The following is a 17,351-nucleotide window of genomic DNA, read 5'->3' as shown; positions in this document are numbered from 1 at the left end:
AGGTGGCATACCCACAGCTTCTGGGAAGGTGGCATACCCACAGCTTCCGGGATCGGGACCTGGAAGGTGACATACTCACAGCTTCCGGGATCAGGACCTGGACGTGTCTGAGGGGGTGTTATTCTGCCTACCGTATCATCTGAAGTGTGTTTTCCTTCTTTTGATGGTGGGCCTGGGCCAGCCCTGTGCTCTCCTGCCCTGCCTCCTCTAACTTGAGTGGGGCCCCTGGAGACAGCTTTCTGTGCTTCAAGTAACCTCTGGCCTGGGACCTGCTGCTCCCAGCGGAGGCCTATCCTGAGCCTCCCTGCCCCTCAGTTTTTGGTACAATCCCCATCCCCATGTAATAGGTGGTATTAAGGTGATATTAAGTGGGGATGCAGATTGTACTGACCTCATTGGAGATGGGAGAGTGTCCCTTAAGAGACTTGTGTGCAGTAGGTGCCCAGGGCAAGGTATCAGGGTGCTGAGGGCCCCCGTCCACCAGCCAGGTGATTCCAAATGCAGCCCTTCCAAACCTGGCTTGCGCCAGCTCCCTGAAGGTGGTGGGGGGCTATGTCTGAAGGTAGCAGAGGGGGAGATCAGGCTGGCTCTCAGGCTGTGATGGCGAGAAGATTTTTCATTACACTGCCCTAAATTATGGCCCAGAACTGGTGTCTAATCCTTGTTCAGCCACCAGCTGCCCATGCGTAAGACAGAAACTCTCTGATCTTCCAAGCTGAAAATTAAAATGACCAGAATGGATTTCCAAGGGCCTGTTCTGCTCCTAAGACCCTGGATGGCTGGGCCCAGGGGCAGGAGGCTGAAGGAGCCCTGACGGTGGGCACAGACAGGACACGGACTGTCCCAGGCAACGAGGCAGTGTGCACTGCGTGGCCATGTTGGAATTTGTGTTTCCTGTGGCTCCAATGCCTGCCTGGGTGCCTCAAGGCCAGAGAGATCCTCAGACTCCTAACTCTGCTGTGTTTTGCCCTGGGGGAGTTTCAGGGCCAGCTTCCCTGGGATCTGTTTTTGTGCTGAGGCCCTGGTCCTGCATCCCACATGGGAGTCTTACTCCCCTGGGAGTGGGGTGGTGGGTGAAGGCCCATGAGGATCAGTCTCTAAATAGCCTCTAGGAAGGTAACCAGAGGCCAAAAAAAAGACTTCCTGTCTTCCCACGTTTGCGATTTTAAAATATCCCCTTTTCCATTGTGGTAGAATTTTCCAGGGGAAGGTGGGCTGGGAGACAGTGGAAACGAGCCTGGGGATGTGCGGTTCCTCCTCCTGCTCCCTCTAGAATTAGATTTCAGCTGGTTCACCTGGGTGTCCCTGGGAGGAGGCACCCGAAAGCCCAGCAACGCACTGTCCCCAGGCTGGTGGTTAAATATTAACGTCCCTCAGTGCTGCGGCATCGGGGTCACCAGCGGCTCATGCCTTGTAGAGCAGGGCTATGGGAGAACCCAATTTCAGAAGAGAAGAGAAGACGACTTTTGGGGTCTTGCTATTTCTTTAATCAGAAACAGCCTGAGAAAGTGGAAGGATCATCAAGTTTATAGACAAAAGACGTGTGGCCTGTCCCCTGGCTCTGCTGCCTTTCTGTGAGATTAGAGGAGGGGGGAAAACTGTCCGAACCCAGGAAAGAAGGTGAGAGCCAGGCTTGCCACCTTACCTAGGTTTGTTCTGCTGATCAAGTATAACATGGAACTATGTTGCCCCATACAGATCTAGCTTTTTCCAGAAATAGGACGTGCTTACTAAATTGAGGCAATATTGATGTACATGTGTTAGCTTGTAAAGGGAAGCAAAATATTTCACAGTGAATTGCTGCTGCCACTCTGGTCTGTATGCATATAAATGTTTCATGCAGATGTGTGTATACTTTAAAACAATTATTAGCATAATGGCACCTATATTTGGGGTGCTATATTTGGGGCTAAGATTGGTCTTATCCATTTTCAAAACATAACTTTATTAAGATATAAAGTGTATAATTCAGTGGTTTTTGGTACATTCTGAGTTGTGCGACCAACACCACTGTCTAATGTTAGAATGTTTTCATCACCCTGAAAGGAAACTCCATACCCACTAACAGTTACCCCCATTTTCCCTACCTCTCTTGCTGTTGGCAACCACTCATCTTTCTTTTTTTCTCTTTTTTTTTGAGATGGGGTCTCACTCCGTCACTCAGGCTGGAGTGCAGTAGCGTGATCACAGCTCACTGCAGCCTCTGCCTCCTGGGCTCAAGCAATTCTCCTGCCTCAGCCTCTTGAGTAGCTGGGACTACAGGCATGTACCACCATGCCTGGTTAATTTATATATATATATATATATATAATTAATTAATTTATGAGATGGAGTTTCGCTCCTGGTTAATTTATATATATATATATATATATATATATATATATATAATATAATATAATATAATATAATATTATATTATATTATATTATTTATTTATTTATTTATTTATGAGATGGAGTTTCGCTCTTGTTTCCCAGGCTGGAGTACAATGGCGCAATTTAGTAGAGATGGTGTTTCTCCATGTTGCTCAGGCTGGTCTTGAACTCCCGACCTCAGGTGATCCGCCCGCCTTGGCCTCCCAAAGTGCTGGGATTATAGGCGTGAGTCACCATGCCTGGCCAATTTTTATATTTTTTGTAGAGACGGGGTTTTGCCATCTTGCCCAGTCTGGTCTTGAACTCCTGGGCTCAAGTAGTCTGCTCACCTCTAACTCCCAAAGTGCTGGGATTACAGGCGTGAGCCACCATACCTGGCCCTACTTTCTGTCTTTATGGATTTGCCTGTTTGGTACATTTCATAGAAATGGACTCATACACTATGCAATCTTTTGAGTCTGACTCCTTTTTCTTAGCATAATGATTTCAAGATTCATCTGTGTTGTAGCCTTTATCAGAACTTCAGTTTTTAATGGCAAATAATATTCTGTTGTATCAATTTACTGTATTTTGTTTATCTGTTCGTGAGTTGATGGACACTTCGCTGTTTCTACCTTTTTAGCTGTGAATAATCCTGCTGTGAACATTGGTGTGTAAGATTTTGGGTGCACATATATTTTAATTGCTTCTGTGGGTAGTCGAATTGCTGGGTCACATGGTAATTCTACATCTGATGTTTTGAGACACCACCATGCTGTTTTCCAGAGTGGTTGCCCCGTCTTCCAACCCTACTGTTAGTGTATGAGAGTTCTACTTTCTCCACGTCCTTGCCAGTAACACTAGTTATCATCTGTGGTTTTGGCTCTGGTCATCCTAGTGGGTGTGAAGTGCTGTCTCACTGTGGTTTCAATTTGTGTTTCCCTAATGGTTGATGCTGTTTAGCATCTTTTCATGGCTCACTGGCCATTTGCACGTCTTCTTTAGGAAAACATCTGTTCAAATTAGCCTTCTCTATTTTGGGAGTCAGTGGCATGCTAGCTTTACAATATGGGTTTCAAACTCTCCCTCTTGGATGTTCTTGATCAAATTATATAAGAAAGAATTATCTGTTGGTAATTTGCAAAATTTGTGGTTATAAAACCAGCTGGGGTATGGGGGTGGGAAAGACCTTCCTATTTCAATTTCTTTTGGGCAAATCAAAATTTTCATTTCTTTTTGCACCAATTTTTGCATTTTGCATTTTCCCAGAAGTTTACATCCTACAAATTCTGTTTCTTAAATACTTTCCTATCATATTTCCACCTTGTCAACAAGTGTAGCTTTATATGGTCCTTTGAAGCGACTGTGCAGGGCTCTGTTGCCTTGGACGTGTCATAATGTTTTTACCAGTCCCTCTCACTGGATGGTTAGTTTTCAGTTTTTCTGTTATAAACAATGTGACTGTTGTTTGGGTTATGTATCTCTGAAACTAACCACTCACATGTAGTGGCTTAAAACAACATTGTTTTATTGCTCAGGAATTTAGGCAGGGCTTAGCTGGGTGGTTCTTCTACTCTTTCTGGTGTCTTCTGTGGTCACTGATGGAGCTAGGAGCTTGACTAGGTCTGGAAGGCCCGAGATGGCACCTCACTGGGGACTGACTTGGTTTCTCTCTCTGTCTCTCTGGTTTATAGATCCTTATCCTCCATGGCCTGTGCCTCCTTCCCCTCCATGTGGTCTCTTCCTTTAGCAGTGTAGTCAGATTTCTCAATTCAGTGGCTTGCTTCCCAGAGGGCAAACATAGAAATGATAGGCTTCTTAAATCCTAATCCTGAGCCTGGCAGGGCCTCAGTTCCACTGGGTCCTATTGGTCACAGCAGATTACATGGTCAGTCCAGACTTCAGAGGTAGGGAACAGACTCCACAAGTTTATGGGACAGCAGCATCTGCGTACAGAGACAAGGAATTATTGGTAGCCGTATTTGCAGAAAATCTAACACTACTGTGAACATAGTACACTTTTCTGACAGATTTTGGAGTCCAAGGTAAACATGCTTGGAATGGACATGTAGTCTGTTGACTGGAGAACTGTGGGCAAGTCACGTAACCTCTGGGGCCAAGACATGGAAAGTCCCCATCCTAGGATTTCCTGAAGTTTAGCGGAGAATAGACACCAACACTGATACACCTTGTAATAACTATATTTCAGGAGCATCTGGGAGTTTGCTGCCAGGCTGGTCTTAACTTGGCTCTTCGTAATCATTGAAAAAGATGGTATTATTCTCATTTTACATAAGAGGAAGCCAAGACACAGGAATTATCTGGCATAACCTTGCCTTATCCCTTCTCCATCACTCGGGTTTCATCCCTCTCTAGTATTTTCTCTGTCTGTGATGACAACACGTATCATACAGGATTCAACATATTCCTATGTGTCTCTTGTCCCCAGGTGAGTGAAGGAGGTGGCAGGGTTTAAGCGCTCAGGTTCTTGAGTCAGGTTTCCTGCGCTGTCGCCTGGTTCTGCCACTTATCAGGTGTGTCACTGCAAACAATTGGCTTCTTTTCACTGACCCCGACTTTTCTCATCTGTAAAACGGTAACAGGACTTTGACCATTTCAAAGGGCTGGTCGGGAGATTCGGAGAACCAAAGTGTGGAAAGCACCGAGATTCTCAGCAGTGGCGAAGGTGAAAGAACACATTTAGGTTCCTCAAGGCCTTTCACCCTGAGCCTTCCCTGCCTCTTCTCTCACCTGGGCTGGGCCAGGGAGGCCAATGTGTTCAAGGTAAATAAAAATGTCACAAAGGGCTCCTTCAGTGCTCTCCTGGTTGTAAGAACCAGTGTTCTTTTATGATGCTCGAGGTGGCAGCTAGAAATTCCCCCTCTCCCAGCTGTCAGACTGGACCTTGCTGCTGAGTAATTCCTTCCTTGTCCTTTCCATGAGGTCCAACCTCACACCTGGGCTCTCAGTCTGAAAGCAAAGCCCGTGTTAGCATCTCACACTTGACTCATCTCAGCAAGGCTCCTGTCTTCCGGTGCCTTCCGATGAAGATTTGGCTCTCCTAAACGTGCCTGGGACACATTGCAAACTATGACTTGAAGGAGGGGAGTCGACACGTTCACGTTGATTCATGGATGAGTCAGCGCTGGCCTGTAGCATCTGGCCTCAGTGTCATAGCCTGCAATAAGAGAATGCTCAGTATCGTTTGGCGAGGCGTCCTCTGTTTAAAGACCTCACTCTGTTCCCCTGGTTACCATTCATTGTTTCACTGTCCTCGAGGGCCTGTACAGATTATCTGGTCACATTTTCCTGCTAACAACAATTTTCCAGCAAAATCACCACCTGGGTTTGTGACTTCTGTGCTGGGGTGTGGATATTTCCTACAGGGGCCTTGGGAGCCTGATTCAGTAGGAGAAGTTGTTTCAACTTGGAGTGGTGCTTCTTGTCTCATCTGCTAATTGTTGAGAATAGCTAATGGTTCATTGACAACCTTGGTAGCTTTTCAAAGCCAGGAAAGTCATCCAGGCAAACTGGAGATAAGACAGCAGGAAATTCTTGTTTATAAGTTTAAAATCTGTGTAGGCATCCCCAAAGCCAGCCTGAAACTACCTTTAAAAGAGCATGGGGAAGAAGAAGTTAATGAGTCATGAAAAATCATCTCATTATTTTAATTCAGTTTGGATGTGAAAGGCAAACTTAGGGTCTTCAAAGTCCTGTGTGGCTCTAAAAAGACTTCCTTGCTTCTGTCATCTCTCTGTGCTTGAGAGAGGAATGAGTTCTTTACAATCTTAAAAAAAAAAAACAAAAAACAAAAACCTCATTCCTCATAGTCCTGGAGACTGGGAAGTCCGGCAGGGTCAGTGTCTGGTGAAGGCTGCCCTCTGCTTCAAGACGACACATTGTTGCCGTGTCCTCACGTGGTCAAAGGTGGAAAAGCAAAAAGGAACCAGACTTTCCCAAACTCATTCATAAATACATCGATCCATCCCCAATGGCCTAATCACCTCCTAAAGGGCCCACCTCTTAATAATGATGCATTGGGGATTTTCAGCATGAGTCTTGGGAAGGACAAAGCATTGAAACCACAGCGATAACAGAATTAAGCATTTTCTGAATCAGGTTCTGGGGGTTGTTAAAAAGGAGAGTTTGGGGGGGCATGGGATGAGGTGACTCCTGCCCCCATCTTTGGTCCTGGTGATGCTGTCCATTGCTGCGGGTGCCTACCCTCCCATGGCTAGGAGTGGGCACACGACTTGACTGGGCCAACTGGATTCTCTTCCCCAGAGTTTTGGATGGAGAGAGGCCCAGAGGGAAAAGCAGCTCCGATTTGTTCCTTCTGTGCTTGTGCCTGAGAAAATTGCCCTGTGCCCTCACACCTGCCTTGGTTTCTGTCTCTTTCTGACTCTAGTTCTTCTTCCCTGTGTAGGCTTCTCTGGGTCTGTTAATCTCCCAGTACTCACTAACATTACAGATCTGTTTCCCATGTGCTTTCTCTGAGCCTTGTTCACATTGATGTGCCTGATGAATGTCTAACAGATTATGGCATGCAGCAGAAGGATGATCTAGCAGACCTCACAAACCTAGAGTTGTCCAGGTCAGACAGGAAGATAAATAGGGGTGGTTTTCCACAGTGTTAGTAGGGAGAGCTGGGGGCTGGAGCCAACTGGAGATGTGTGCCTCATCAAAGGGACATCGGTGGCTCGGCTCCTGCCTGTGGTTTAGTGGGTTACATTCCAATGAGGTTGACTGGTGAAAGGCTCTGAAAAGGCAGTGTCCAGAAGAACTGTCTTTGTGTATGGTTGCAAGCTTGGGCTTGCAGGTAGCCTGGTTGGTTTCCAGTCCTGCCTGGACTGTCCTAGTGGTATAACCCTGGGCAAATAACTCAACCTTTCGGAGCCTCAGTTTTGAGTTCTGCACAATGGCATGGGGGAATATTATCTACCCCACATAGTATTGTAAGAACTAAGTGACACGAGACTGGTCAGGCATTTCGACCCGGAGCCTGGCACATGGTAAGTGCTCCATAAAGGGTATGTCTGACATCTTTATGTGTGAACAGAGAAGATTCACTGTAATCCCCAGGAAGATTAAATAACTCCAGGTATGATAGAGACTGTTGTTGCCCTGGGGCAGGGACCAGTGTCACGTTGTTCATCATTGTGCCTTGGTTTCTGGTACAACACAGAGGTATAAACATTCTAGTTGGCTATTAAAGGACTTAAAGTATTGAAACTTTGAATCCTTATTAAAAGTGTGCAAGAAATGTTACGAAGATTTTTCATACTACATTTTTCATACTAAATTGTTATGTTTCTGGATTCTACTATCCAGAAACATAACAATCCACTTATCTACCCACTTATTCATCTACTCATCTACTCATTCATCCATCCATCCACCCATCTACCCATCTACCCATCCACTCATTCACCTACCTGCCCACCCATCTACTCATCCATCCATCCACCCATCCACCCAACCACCCACTCATCTACCCATCCATTCACTTATCAATCCATCCATCCATCCGTCCATCCATCCATCCATCCATCCATCCATCCATCCATCCATCCGCTCATTCACCCATGTACCCATCCATCCACCCACCTATCCATCCATTCACTCATTCACCCACGTACCCATCCATCCACCCACCTATCCAATCCATCCATCCATCCATCCACTCATTCACCCACATACCCATCCATCCACCCACCTATCCATCTACCCATCCATCCATCCATCCATCCACTCATTCACCCATGTACCCATCCATCCACCCACCTATCCATCTACCCATCCATCCACCCACCTATCCATCCATTCACTCATTCACCCACGTACCTATCCATCCACCCACCTATCCAATCCATCCATCCATCCATCCACCTATCCATCCATTCACTCATTCACCCACGTACCCATCCATCCACCCACCTATCCATCTACCCATCCATCCACCCACCTATCCATCTACCCATCCATCCATCCATCCATCCATCCATCCACCCTCCATCCCCTATCGAGTTAGTTATGATTTTACCCATTTTGCTACTGTAAAAAGTGAGGAAGAGAGAATGAAAGGATTTTCACCGTTAATACCATCAGTCCAGAGATTCACCTCCTACCTCTTGGTGGGCTCAGGAAGATGGTGCACGTCCTGGAAATGCACTTAGGGTTGTGGGAATTGAATGAGACAGCGTAGTGTTGAGCCTGTGGGACAGTATCTGGCACATGGTGAATAGTTCAGTCACTATCAACTTCTGCTGTCTGAGACTCTTCCAGCAACACGGAGGCTGCATAATCCCTGTCTTCCTGTACTCTGTCCCGCTGGGATGCCCCTAACAATTTGTGGGGTGATATTGCCTTGTAACAGCTGCCTGTTCCCTGCATGTGTCTCTTTGTAGCTCTTCTGCACTCTCTTTCCTCACCACAACTACTGAGGGGTCTTTGTGCCTGGATCTTGGTCTGATGTTCCCACTTGTGGGGGACCAGTGGACTCTTTCCCTCCCCTCCCACCCCGTGAGGCTCTGCTTCCCATCTGTTGGGGAAGCTGAGCTGTGACCTGGCTGACACAAAGCCTGTGTCTCTGCTCCTCTCTCGCAGGGAATCGGATCTCTTCCTGCTCGACAGCCGCACCCTCTGGGCCTCGGAGGAGGGCTGGCTGGTGTTCGACATCACAGCCACCAGCAACCACTGGGTGGTCAATCCGCGGCACAACCTGGGCCTGCAGCTCTCGGTGGAGACGCTGGATGGTGAGTCCCCCGGCCACTGCCACCACCAGTCCTAATGCAGCCTGTGCTCCTGGACTTCAGGAGGGTCTCAGCAGTGCTCATGCTCGCCTCACCATAAACAGGCTTCCCCACCCCTCCCAACCAGTACTCCATGTTCGGCCTTTTGATCCAAACCGGAAGCAGCCCCTTCCCCTCTTTCCATGAGAACATTACATGTTTGGCCATAGCAGAATTGGGTAAGGCTTCATTACACAAAGGGTGGTCCCACATCAGCAGGGGTGAGGGCAGCCGTCTTATGAGAAATGCATAATCCCGGGCCCTTCCCAGACCTGCTGCATCAGAACCTGCACTTTAACTAGAGCTCCAAGGTGACACCACCGGACACAGGACATTCTGGACTGTCCGTGAACTGCAGGGTGTTTAGCAGCATCCCTGGTCTCTTACTCACTAGATGCTAGTAGCATCTCCCAGTTGTGACACCCAAAAATGTCTCCAGACATCGCCAGATTGTCCCCTGTGGGATAAAGTTGCCCTCATGCAAGGCATTAGTCCCTTCCACATTAGAACCTGAATGTGGGTCTGAGTCCCCAGTTCCTGGAGAATCCATTGTGAGTCTGCCCTCCCCCACACCTCTCATTCCCACCACAGTTCTGCCTCCTTTGAGAAGGGAAGAAGGAAGGATGGTGAGTGGGGAAGTGGGAATGGGCTTCTCTATGCTAATTTTCCCCCACCCCAAACAGATAACAAATGGTATCTTGTAGCTTGACTTTGCTTAAAATTTAGTGGTGATGGTTTCCAGCTGTGTAACTTCTTCCTTCCACCAGTTTTACGAACAAACATTTTTTTTCATTTATTTTTGAATAAACACCTTCGCAATGTTTGCCTTTGGAGCTATGAGCGATACATGTGTAACACGAAATAGTTTCCCTCCCACTTTCTTCTCCAGCTGCTGAGTTCCACTTCCCAGGGACAATTGCTGTTTCCTTCTTTTCAGAGATGCTCTCTGGGTATTTCAGAAATTACATGGAGATTCAGCTTTCAGTTTTTCCCCCTCCCATAAATGGTGGCCTGGCATATACAGTGTTCTCCAACTGATGACTTATCTCAGAGATTGGTCCTGTCAGCCATTAAAGAGCTTCCTTGTTCTATGTGTTTTGTGTCCATGTAGCTCTGCCACCCACACACACTGTGGCGTTGGACAATTTCCCTAACCTGTCAGGGCCTGGGCTTTCTCATCTCCAGCATGCAGGTGATGAGAGGGTTTGGGCTATTGGGTTGTTACAAGATGTAATGGGTTATTATGGAAAGAGTTTTTAAAAATAGTGCCTTAATGTGCATGGGATTTTCCCAGGCATCTTGGTAAAATGCAGATTCTGATTCAGCTGGCCTGGGGCAGAGGAGTCTGTGTTTTCAGACAGCCTCCAGGTAACAGAAGCTGCTGGTCCCTGGACCATGCTTTGAGTAATGAGGCTTAGAACAGGACCTAATTGTCATACACATGTAAAGGAGAGCAGTCATCATCATCATCATCACCACCACCATCATCATCATCATAACTGACTTACCCAGCTCTCCTGGGATGGATGCCTAGGTGCTTTCTAGTCTTTTGGTCTCACAAACAGGGCTTCAGTGGGAAACCTCGGTGTGTAGGTCATTTTTCCTTTGAGTGTAACTCTAGGACCAGTTCCTGAAGGTGGTGTTGTCTATTTGTAGTTTTTGTTTGTTTGTTTTTTGTTTTTGTTTTTGTTTTTGTTTTTGTTTTTGAGATGGAGTCTCACTGTGTCGCCCAGGTTGGAGTGCAGTGGCACGATCTCGGCTCACTATAACCTCTGCCTCCTAGGTTCAAGCGATTCTCCTGCTTCAGCTGCTTGAGTATCTGGGACTACAGGCGCCTGCCACCACACCTGGCTACTTTTTCTATTTTTAGTAGAGACAGTGTTTTACTGTGTTGGTCAGGCTGGTCTCGAACTCCTGACCTCAGGTGATCTGCCCACCTTGGCTTCCTGAAGTGCTAGGATTACAGGCACGAGCCGCCGTGCCTGGCCTATTTGTAGTTTTGATAGATGATGTCAGTTTGGCCTCTTTAGAGCCCATTCTACTTGCGTCTCCACCAGCAGTGCGTGAGGGTGCCTGTTTTCCCATTGTTGCCAGTTCAAGTTCTCAAACGTAGATTTTTGCTAATCCAACAGATAGCAAATGGTATCTTGTAGCCTGACTTTGCTTTTTTTCTTATTCTGTGTGAGGTGGGGAATTTTTTTCATGTGTGCCATTTGCAGTTTCTTCCTACACATGGTATGTTCATATCCTCTGCCCATTGTTCTGGTAGGTTTTGGTCTTTTTCTATATGATTTTGGTTCTTTGCAGTTTGAGCAGCAAACATTTCCCCAGTTTTTTAGTTTAATTTTTACTTTGCGTATGCTGGATTTTGCCACGTGGATTAAGACAGTAGAGCTTGGCCAGGCACAGTGGCTCACGCCTGTAATCCCAGCACTTTGGGAGGCCGAGGCAGGTGGATCACTTGAGGTCAGGAGTTTGAAACCAGCCTGGCCGACATGGTGAAACCCTGTCTCTACTAAAAATACAAAAAAAAAAACAAAAAACAAACAAACAAAAAATAGCCAGGCGTGGTGGTGCGTACCCGTAATCCCAGCTATTCGGGAGGCTGAGGCAGAAGAATCACTTGAAACTGGGAGGCGGGGGTTGCAGTGAGCCCAGATGGCATCATTGCACTCCAGCCTGGGTAACAGAGAGAGAATCCATCTCAAAAAAGAAAAGAAAAGAAAAAAGACAATAGAGCTGAATGTAATAACCTTTTCCTTGATTGATCCTGGACTTTGCCTCTTTTTCTTCCTATCAAAGGCCACTGCCTTAGTCTGGAGCTGGGGGCACATCCTGGCCAGCATCTTGGGGACAATTTATCAAAGTGGAGTTTAGGGGTCCTTATCTCTTTCTCCAGCTTAGGTGCCTGGCAGTAGGATGTGGGTAGCAGGAACAATTCCAGCATTTGATAGGCCTGCGGGAGGTCTGAGTGAGAAAACAGAGACCCTCCTCACCCCAGACCATCCAGAACATGCGCTCTGCCTGAGTTGTAGAATTACTCACGTAAAGCCACAGGCCATGTGAGGGGACTGAAGAGTTTAGCACCACACTCTTGTCCCCTGCATCCCAGACCAGTCTTCTTTCTACTGCTTGTCCCCCCCTTCCCCCCCCCCCTGCAACTTGTTCTTCTTCCCCTTTCCATGCCCCTGAGAGTTAAAAGTGGTCCTAGAAGACACTGGACTTTCCATTGCTGTCTTAGGGGTTGGCAAACTTCAGCCTGCTGACCAAAGTCAGCCTGCAGCCTGATTTGTGTGTGTGTGTGTGTGGCCTGTGATCTAAGAATAGTTTCACATTTTTAAATGATTGAGGAAAACTGAAAGAAGAAGAATATTTAATACCATATAAAATTACATGAAATGTACATTTTGGTGTCCATACCTAATGTTTTATTGACACAGCCATACTCATTTGTTTACATTGTGTCTGGGGCTGCTTTTATGCTTTCACAGCAAAGTCGAGTAATTTAACAGAGACCCTGTGGCCCGCTAAGCTGAAAATATGTATTATTTTCAGAAATACTAACAGAAAAAGTTTGTGATGCCTGCTCTATACCAGCAATCCTCAGACTGTTCTGTGAAGTGCCAGTAGGTGCCTCAGGGAAAAAAGGAAGAGTTTCATAGTCGTTTAAGTATGAGGAATGCTAGGCTGAATAAATGAAACAGATTTCTCTGCAGGACTTATCAGAGCATTTATTTTGCCAGTGTCCATTATGAGTCTCTGGGTAGGAAATATTGCCTCAAGGAATTCCAAACTCATCTAGCAACAGAATCATCTGACTCTTCTTTTTCCCTAAAAGCCCCTGTGGAACATTCTAGGGATAAGATAAAAATGAAGTAATATGGCTAAGGTGGACTTAATTCCCTTCTTCACAGTAACCATTTCTGTGGACTTGTAGATGTTGGGGAGACCTTCCAACTAGGCCCCAGTGGGTTCTGTGCTTCTCTGTCTTGCCTGCCCGGCTGGTTCAGGTGATTTTTCTCTTATTTGATGCCAGCCCTGTGGCCAGCTCCTCCTAGTACCGCTCCTGCCTTCACCATTCCCCCCAGACACATTCAGAGTCCTTTTGCCCTTTTTGCCTCCAGCACCTACTCCCCGCATTGTCCAGGTTATGGGGAAAGGCTCAGCATTGGTGGAGGCAGTGCTGCCCGATGGTTAGAGCTCGGGCTCCCGAGCCAGGCTCCCCTGGTTCAAATCCCAGCCCTGCTGTTTCCGGCCTTGTGACCCAGGGTGAGTCACGTAATGTGTCTCATCTGGAAAATGGGGTTAATAATAGTTTCCGTCCCCAAGGGTGGTTGTGAGGGATTAGATGAGCTCATGTGAGTGAAGAGTTTAATTGCTCAGTGTGTGGTTGCTACGAAGCACCACTGTCTCTTGTGATCGTCACAATTACCTAGCAAGGTAGATGCTATGGTTCACATCCCCATGGTGCAGGCAGGAAATGGAGGCTCCTGAGAACCTGCCGGGGCTCCGTATTTCAGCAGCCCACCCGAGACCCTCTCTGTTCCTTGCAGCCTAGTGGCTGCATGTTGCTGTCTAGAGTCAGATCGAGGATTAGATGCTGTGTCCGTGACCCCCTCTCGCTCCGTGACACCCTCTTTGCCCCTCCTGGGCAGGGCCCTGGGGGCCGGGTGTGGTGCCACCGCCCAGGGACTTGGCTTGTCCAGGTGCTGTGCGTGCTCAGGCAGGGAGTTTGGTGTGGTTGCCCAAGTCGGGGGAGGATCACCCACTCAGATTGTCAGGGAGGGGCAAAGTGTATAATGGCCAGTTGGCTGTGTGGAGTTTTGGACCTTTTGGGGATGAGCTAAGGAGCAAGTGAGTCCAGGATTTTCGAGACATCATGGCTGTGAAAATGCTTTGTTTTCCCTACTGTGGAGGATCTCAAGCCTGGCGTCCATCAGGGTCACCCTGCAGGGCGAACTGCACATGCGGGTGCCTGGGCTCCATTTCAGACCCACCGTGGGGATCTCTGATGACGCACCCAGGAATATGCCCTTTTTCCCTAGTAGCTTTAGGGGTACACGTGGTTTTGGTTCCATGGACAGATCATATCGTGGTGAAGTCTGAGATTCTAGTGCTCCTGTCAGTCAAGTAGTATACACTGCACCCAATATGTAGTTTTTTATTCCTTAGTCACCTTTTAAAATAAGACTTGGGTAACTTGAGGCCTGGCCCAGTGACAATACTCTGGCAAAGTTGTGCACAGTGCCTGTGGCAGCCTGTTTACAAGATGGTGCCTGGGCTGACAGGTGCCCCTCAGGTTCTAGGTCTCAACCCTCCCCTGCCAGATCCTGCACGGGGAAGGGCAGCAGGGCCTGTGAGGGGCGGTGTGCATCCGACAAATCAGTGCACACTTGCTTTGTGCCTGGCCCCGAGCTGGCTGCAGAGGCCCTGGTCCCTACCCTGGGAACTTCTTACTGACCTTAACTCAGAGAATAATCTGCCTGCACCAGCATCCAGAGAAGACAGGGGCCCAGGCAGCAGTGCCCATGCCCATGTCACCATCCAGAAGGGGTAGAGACAGGGTCACCTGAACCTTGCAACCACTAGGAGTTACACTGTGCCTGGATGTAGAGGGGGCCCTGGCAGCTGCTGGAATTTGGAGTCTGTACACCTCCTGGGGCCTTACTTTTCTCATGCACACAATGAGCATGGGGAGGAGAGTCATTGGGGCCAGTGCACTTCCATTCTAGTGAGGCGCAGCCATCACAGACCTTATTGCGGAAGCCTGGTGTTTGACCCCGCGTGAGCCCCTGCCTGCCAGTGGTCTCCAAAACTCCAAAGCCCAGATGGCGCCCTCCTTCCCTCCCATCTGGCCACGGGTGGGGGGTCTTGAGGTCAAAGTGCGGAGGTGCCCTTCTGAGACCACCCAGGAAGCGTGCGTCTGTTCCCTCTTCCTCCCAGCTGGGCCCTCCTGTGAGTCACCACGCGGAGCAGCAGCCGCAGCTGGGGCTCCGCTCCGGGCCAGCGTGCCCTCCTGGCGAGAGGCCTGTAACTCCCAGGCACCTGCAGCTCGTCAGGAGGGGCCGAGCGGGGAGCCCGGTCTCATCTCCCTGGGGATGGGCTGGCGCTGCAGGAATGAGGGCTGGAGTCTGTTTGTCTTTCCCTTAGTACAGAAGAGAGGAGAGGCAGCCTCTCCACTTGTTGCAGCCCCCAGGCTGTGCTTCCCACCCATGGACTGGCTGTGTCCTACACCCCACGCTAGATGCTGGTGTCAGGGACCGGGGGTGAATCTAGCACTGCCCAGAGCCCTGTGAGAAAGGAGAGGATAGAGAGGAGAGCGAGAGGAGAGAGAGGGGGGGGGGGGGGGAAGGGGGGGGAGGGGAGGGGAGGGGGGGGAGGGGGGGGGGGGGAGGGGAGAGGGAGAGGAGGGAGAGGGAGAGGGAGAGGGAGAGGGACCCTTGAGTGGAGGGAATCCTGCAGCTTGGGGCTCCTCCCACCTTGTGGCCTTAAGGCAGAGGAGCCCTCCCTGCAGGCCAGGCCCTGAGCTGGCAGCGTTGGTGCAGCTTTTAGAAGCAGGATGGACGAGCAGCCCCTGCACATACATACTCTGGCACCCAAGGCCCTGTCATAGCACAGCTCCTCAGTCACCTCTGTGTAGTCTCAGCAGCTGCTCCAACCTCTTGGGGTCTTGTTCCTTTGTCTGCTCCACGAGCATAATAACATCACGGATTCTGTGGGCGGCTGGAAGAAGGAAGTGAGTTCACAGAACATGCTGAATCCCAGGCCCAGCTCCCTGTCTGTGCTCATGAATGTTAGATGTTCTAATTGTTGATTTATTTAGTTCTCACAATAAGCCTGCCCAGGTAGCACAATTGATATCACCAACATTTTATAGATGAGGAAATAGAAACTGAGAAGGCTGGGAAACTTTCTCATGACTCCCAGGTGTAGACCTGGGCTTTGACCAGAGGATTGTGACTCCAACCCCCTTCCTCTTTGCTGGAGAATCTTCCAACGAATGTGTTCACCAGGCTGCAGCCTCCGGATGGGGTTTGGAGGGGTAGATGAGCCCCTGCAGGGGACCCAGCCTGGCCGTCCAGAGGTAGAGATGCCAGGACCCTCTAACATGTTAGGTCTTGCCTGGCTTCTCACCTGGGAAGGAAAGTGTTTCTAAAAAGAACTCAGAAGACAGTCGTCGTCTTGTAGGACTCAATGTAGGAGCCCCCTTTGCAGAAGTGGCGAGGGCTGCACTTGACTTCCATGGGCTCCTCCCTCCGTTACAAAAAAAAGAAAAATTAGAGCTGGGCACGGTGGCTCCTGCCTGTAATCCCAACACTTTAAGAGACCGAGGCGGGCAGATCACGAGGTCAGGAGTGTGAGACCAGCCTGGGCAACATGGTGAAACCCCGTCTTTACTAAAAATACAACAATTAGCCAGGTGTGGTGGTACGCTCCTGTAGTCCCGGCTGAAGCAGGAGAATCACTTGAACCCAGGAGGTGGTGGAGGTTGCAGTGAACCAAGATCATACTACGGCACTCCAGCCTGGGCCACAGAGTGAGACTGTCTCAAAAAAAAAAAAAAAAAATTTAAATTAAAGTTTGTTTTATGGTCATGTTGGTATCAAGATGAATATTATAATTCCGGGTGAATTAAAAATTAAAGATTATTTTTGAGATGGGGTCTTGTTATGTTGCCCAGGCTGGCCAGGCTCAAGCGATCCTCTGGCCTCAGCCTCCTGAGTAGCTGGAATCGCAGGTGCTGGCTTTGAATTAAAACCCAAAACATTCTCAGATACTAAAAGTTCATGTTTTATCTTCCGATTTTAAGAGACATTATTGCATTTTCATGGGCCCTGCATCCCGGCATGGGGAGTGAATGATGAATGATGGTCTTCCCCCAGCCCCACTGTTAGAACAAGTTTCCTACAGCAATCAGCTTCTCCACCTGTGTTGGATGTACAGTTATTCACTCAACAAACATTCGCATGCCCCTGTAGCGAGCCAAGGACTATTTTAGGCACCAGGGGTACAGCCTGAACAAAAGGAAGATTTGGCTGTTGTGTTGCTCACATTCTTCCAGGAGGAGGCCGACCGGTAATGAGAGACCATGTACTGAAGGGCAGGGGTGAAGCCATGCAGATGAGGTCTGAGGCTCTGAGTATGGTTCAGAAGGGCTTCCTGCTGCTCTGCAAACCAACACGCCCATTTTCCTTGTGCCATCTTC

The 17,351-nt window shown here is 48.6% G+C and overlaps 1 protein-coding gene across 1 annotated transcript in view; it reads left to right on the top strand.

Annotated features, from left to right (window-relative positions):
• The window catches only part of BMP7 (bone morphogenetic protein 7), a 96,903-nt gene that overhangs the window by 54,131 nt on the left and 25,421 nt on the right, over window positions 1-17,351 (top strand). Inside the window, exon 3 of the mRNA XM_023231964.2 lies at window positions 8,961-9,109. Coding sequence (XP_023087732.1) covers window positions 8,961-9,109 — 149 coding nt within the window. The remainder of the gene's footprint in view (window positions 1-8,960; window positions 9,110-17,351) is intronic.

The sequence above is a fragment of the Piliocolobus tephrosceles genome, chromosome 20, assembly GCF_002776525.5.
Source record: "Piliocolobus tephrosceles isolate RC106 chromosome 20, ASM277652v3, whole genome shotgun sequence".
NCBI classification, from domain to species: domain Eukaryota; kingdom Metazoa; phylum Chordata; class Mammalia; order Primates; family Cercopithecidae; genus Piliocolobus; species Piliocolobus tephrosceles.
The sequence above is the reverse complement of the archived record's forward strand: the minus strand, read 5'-3'. Positions and strand labels throughout refer to the sequence as shown.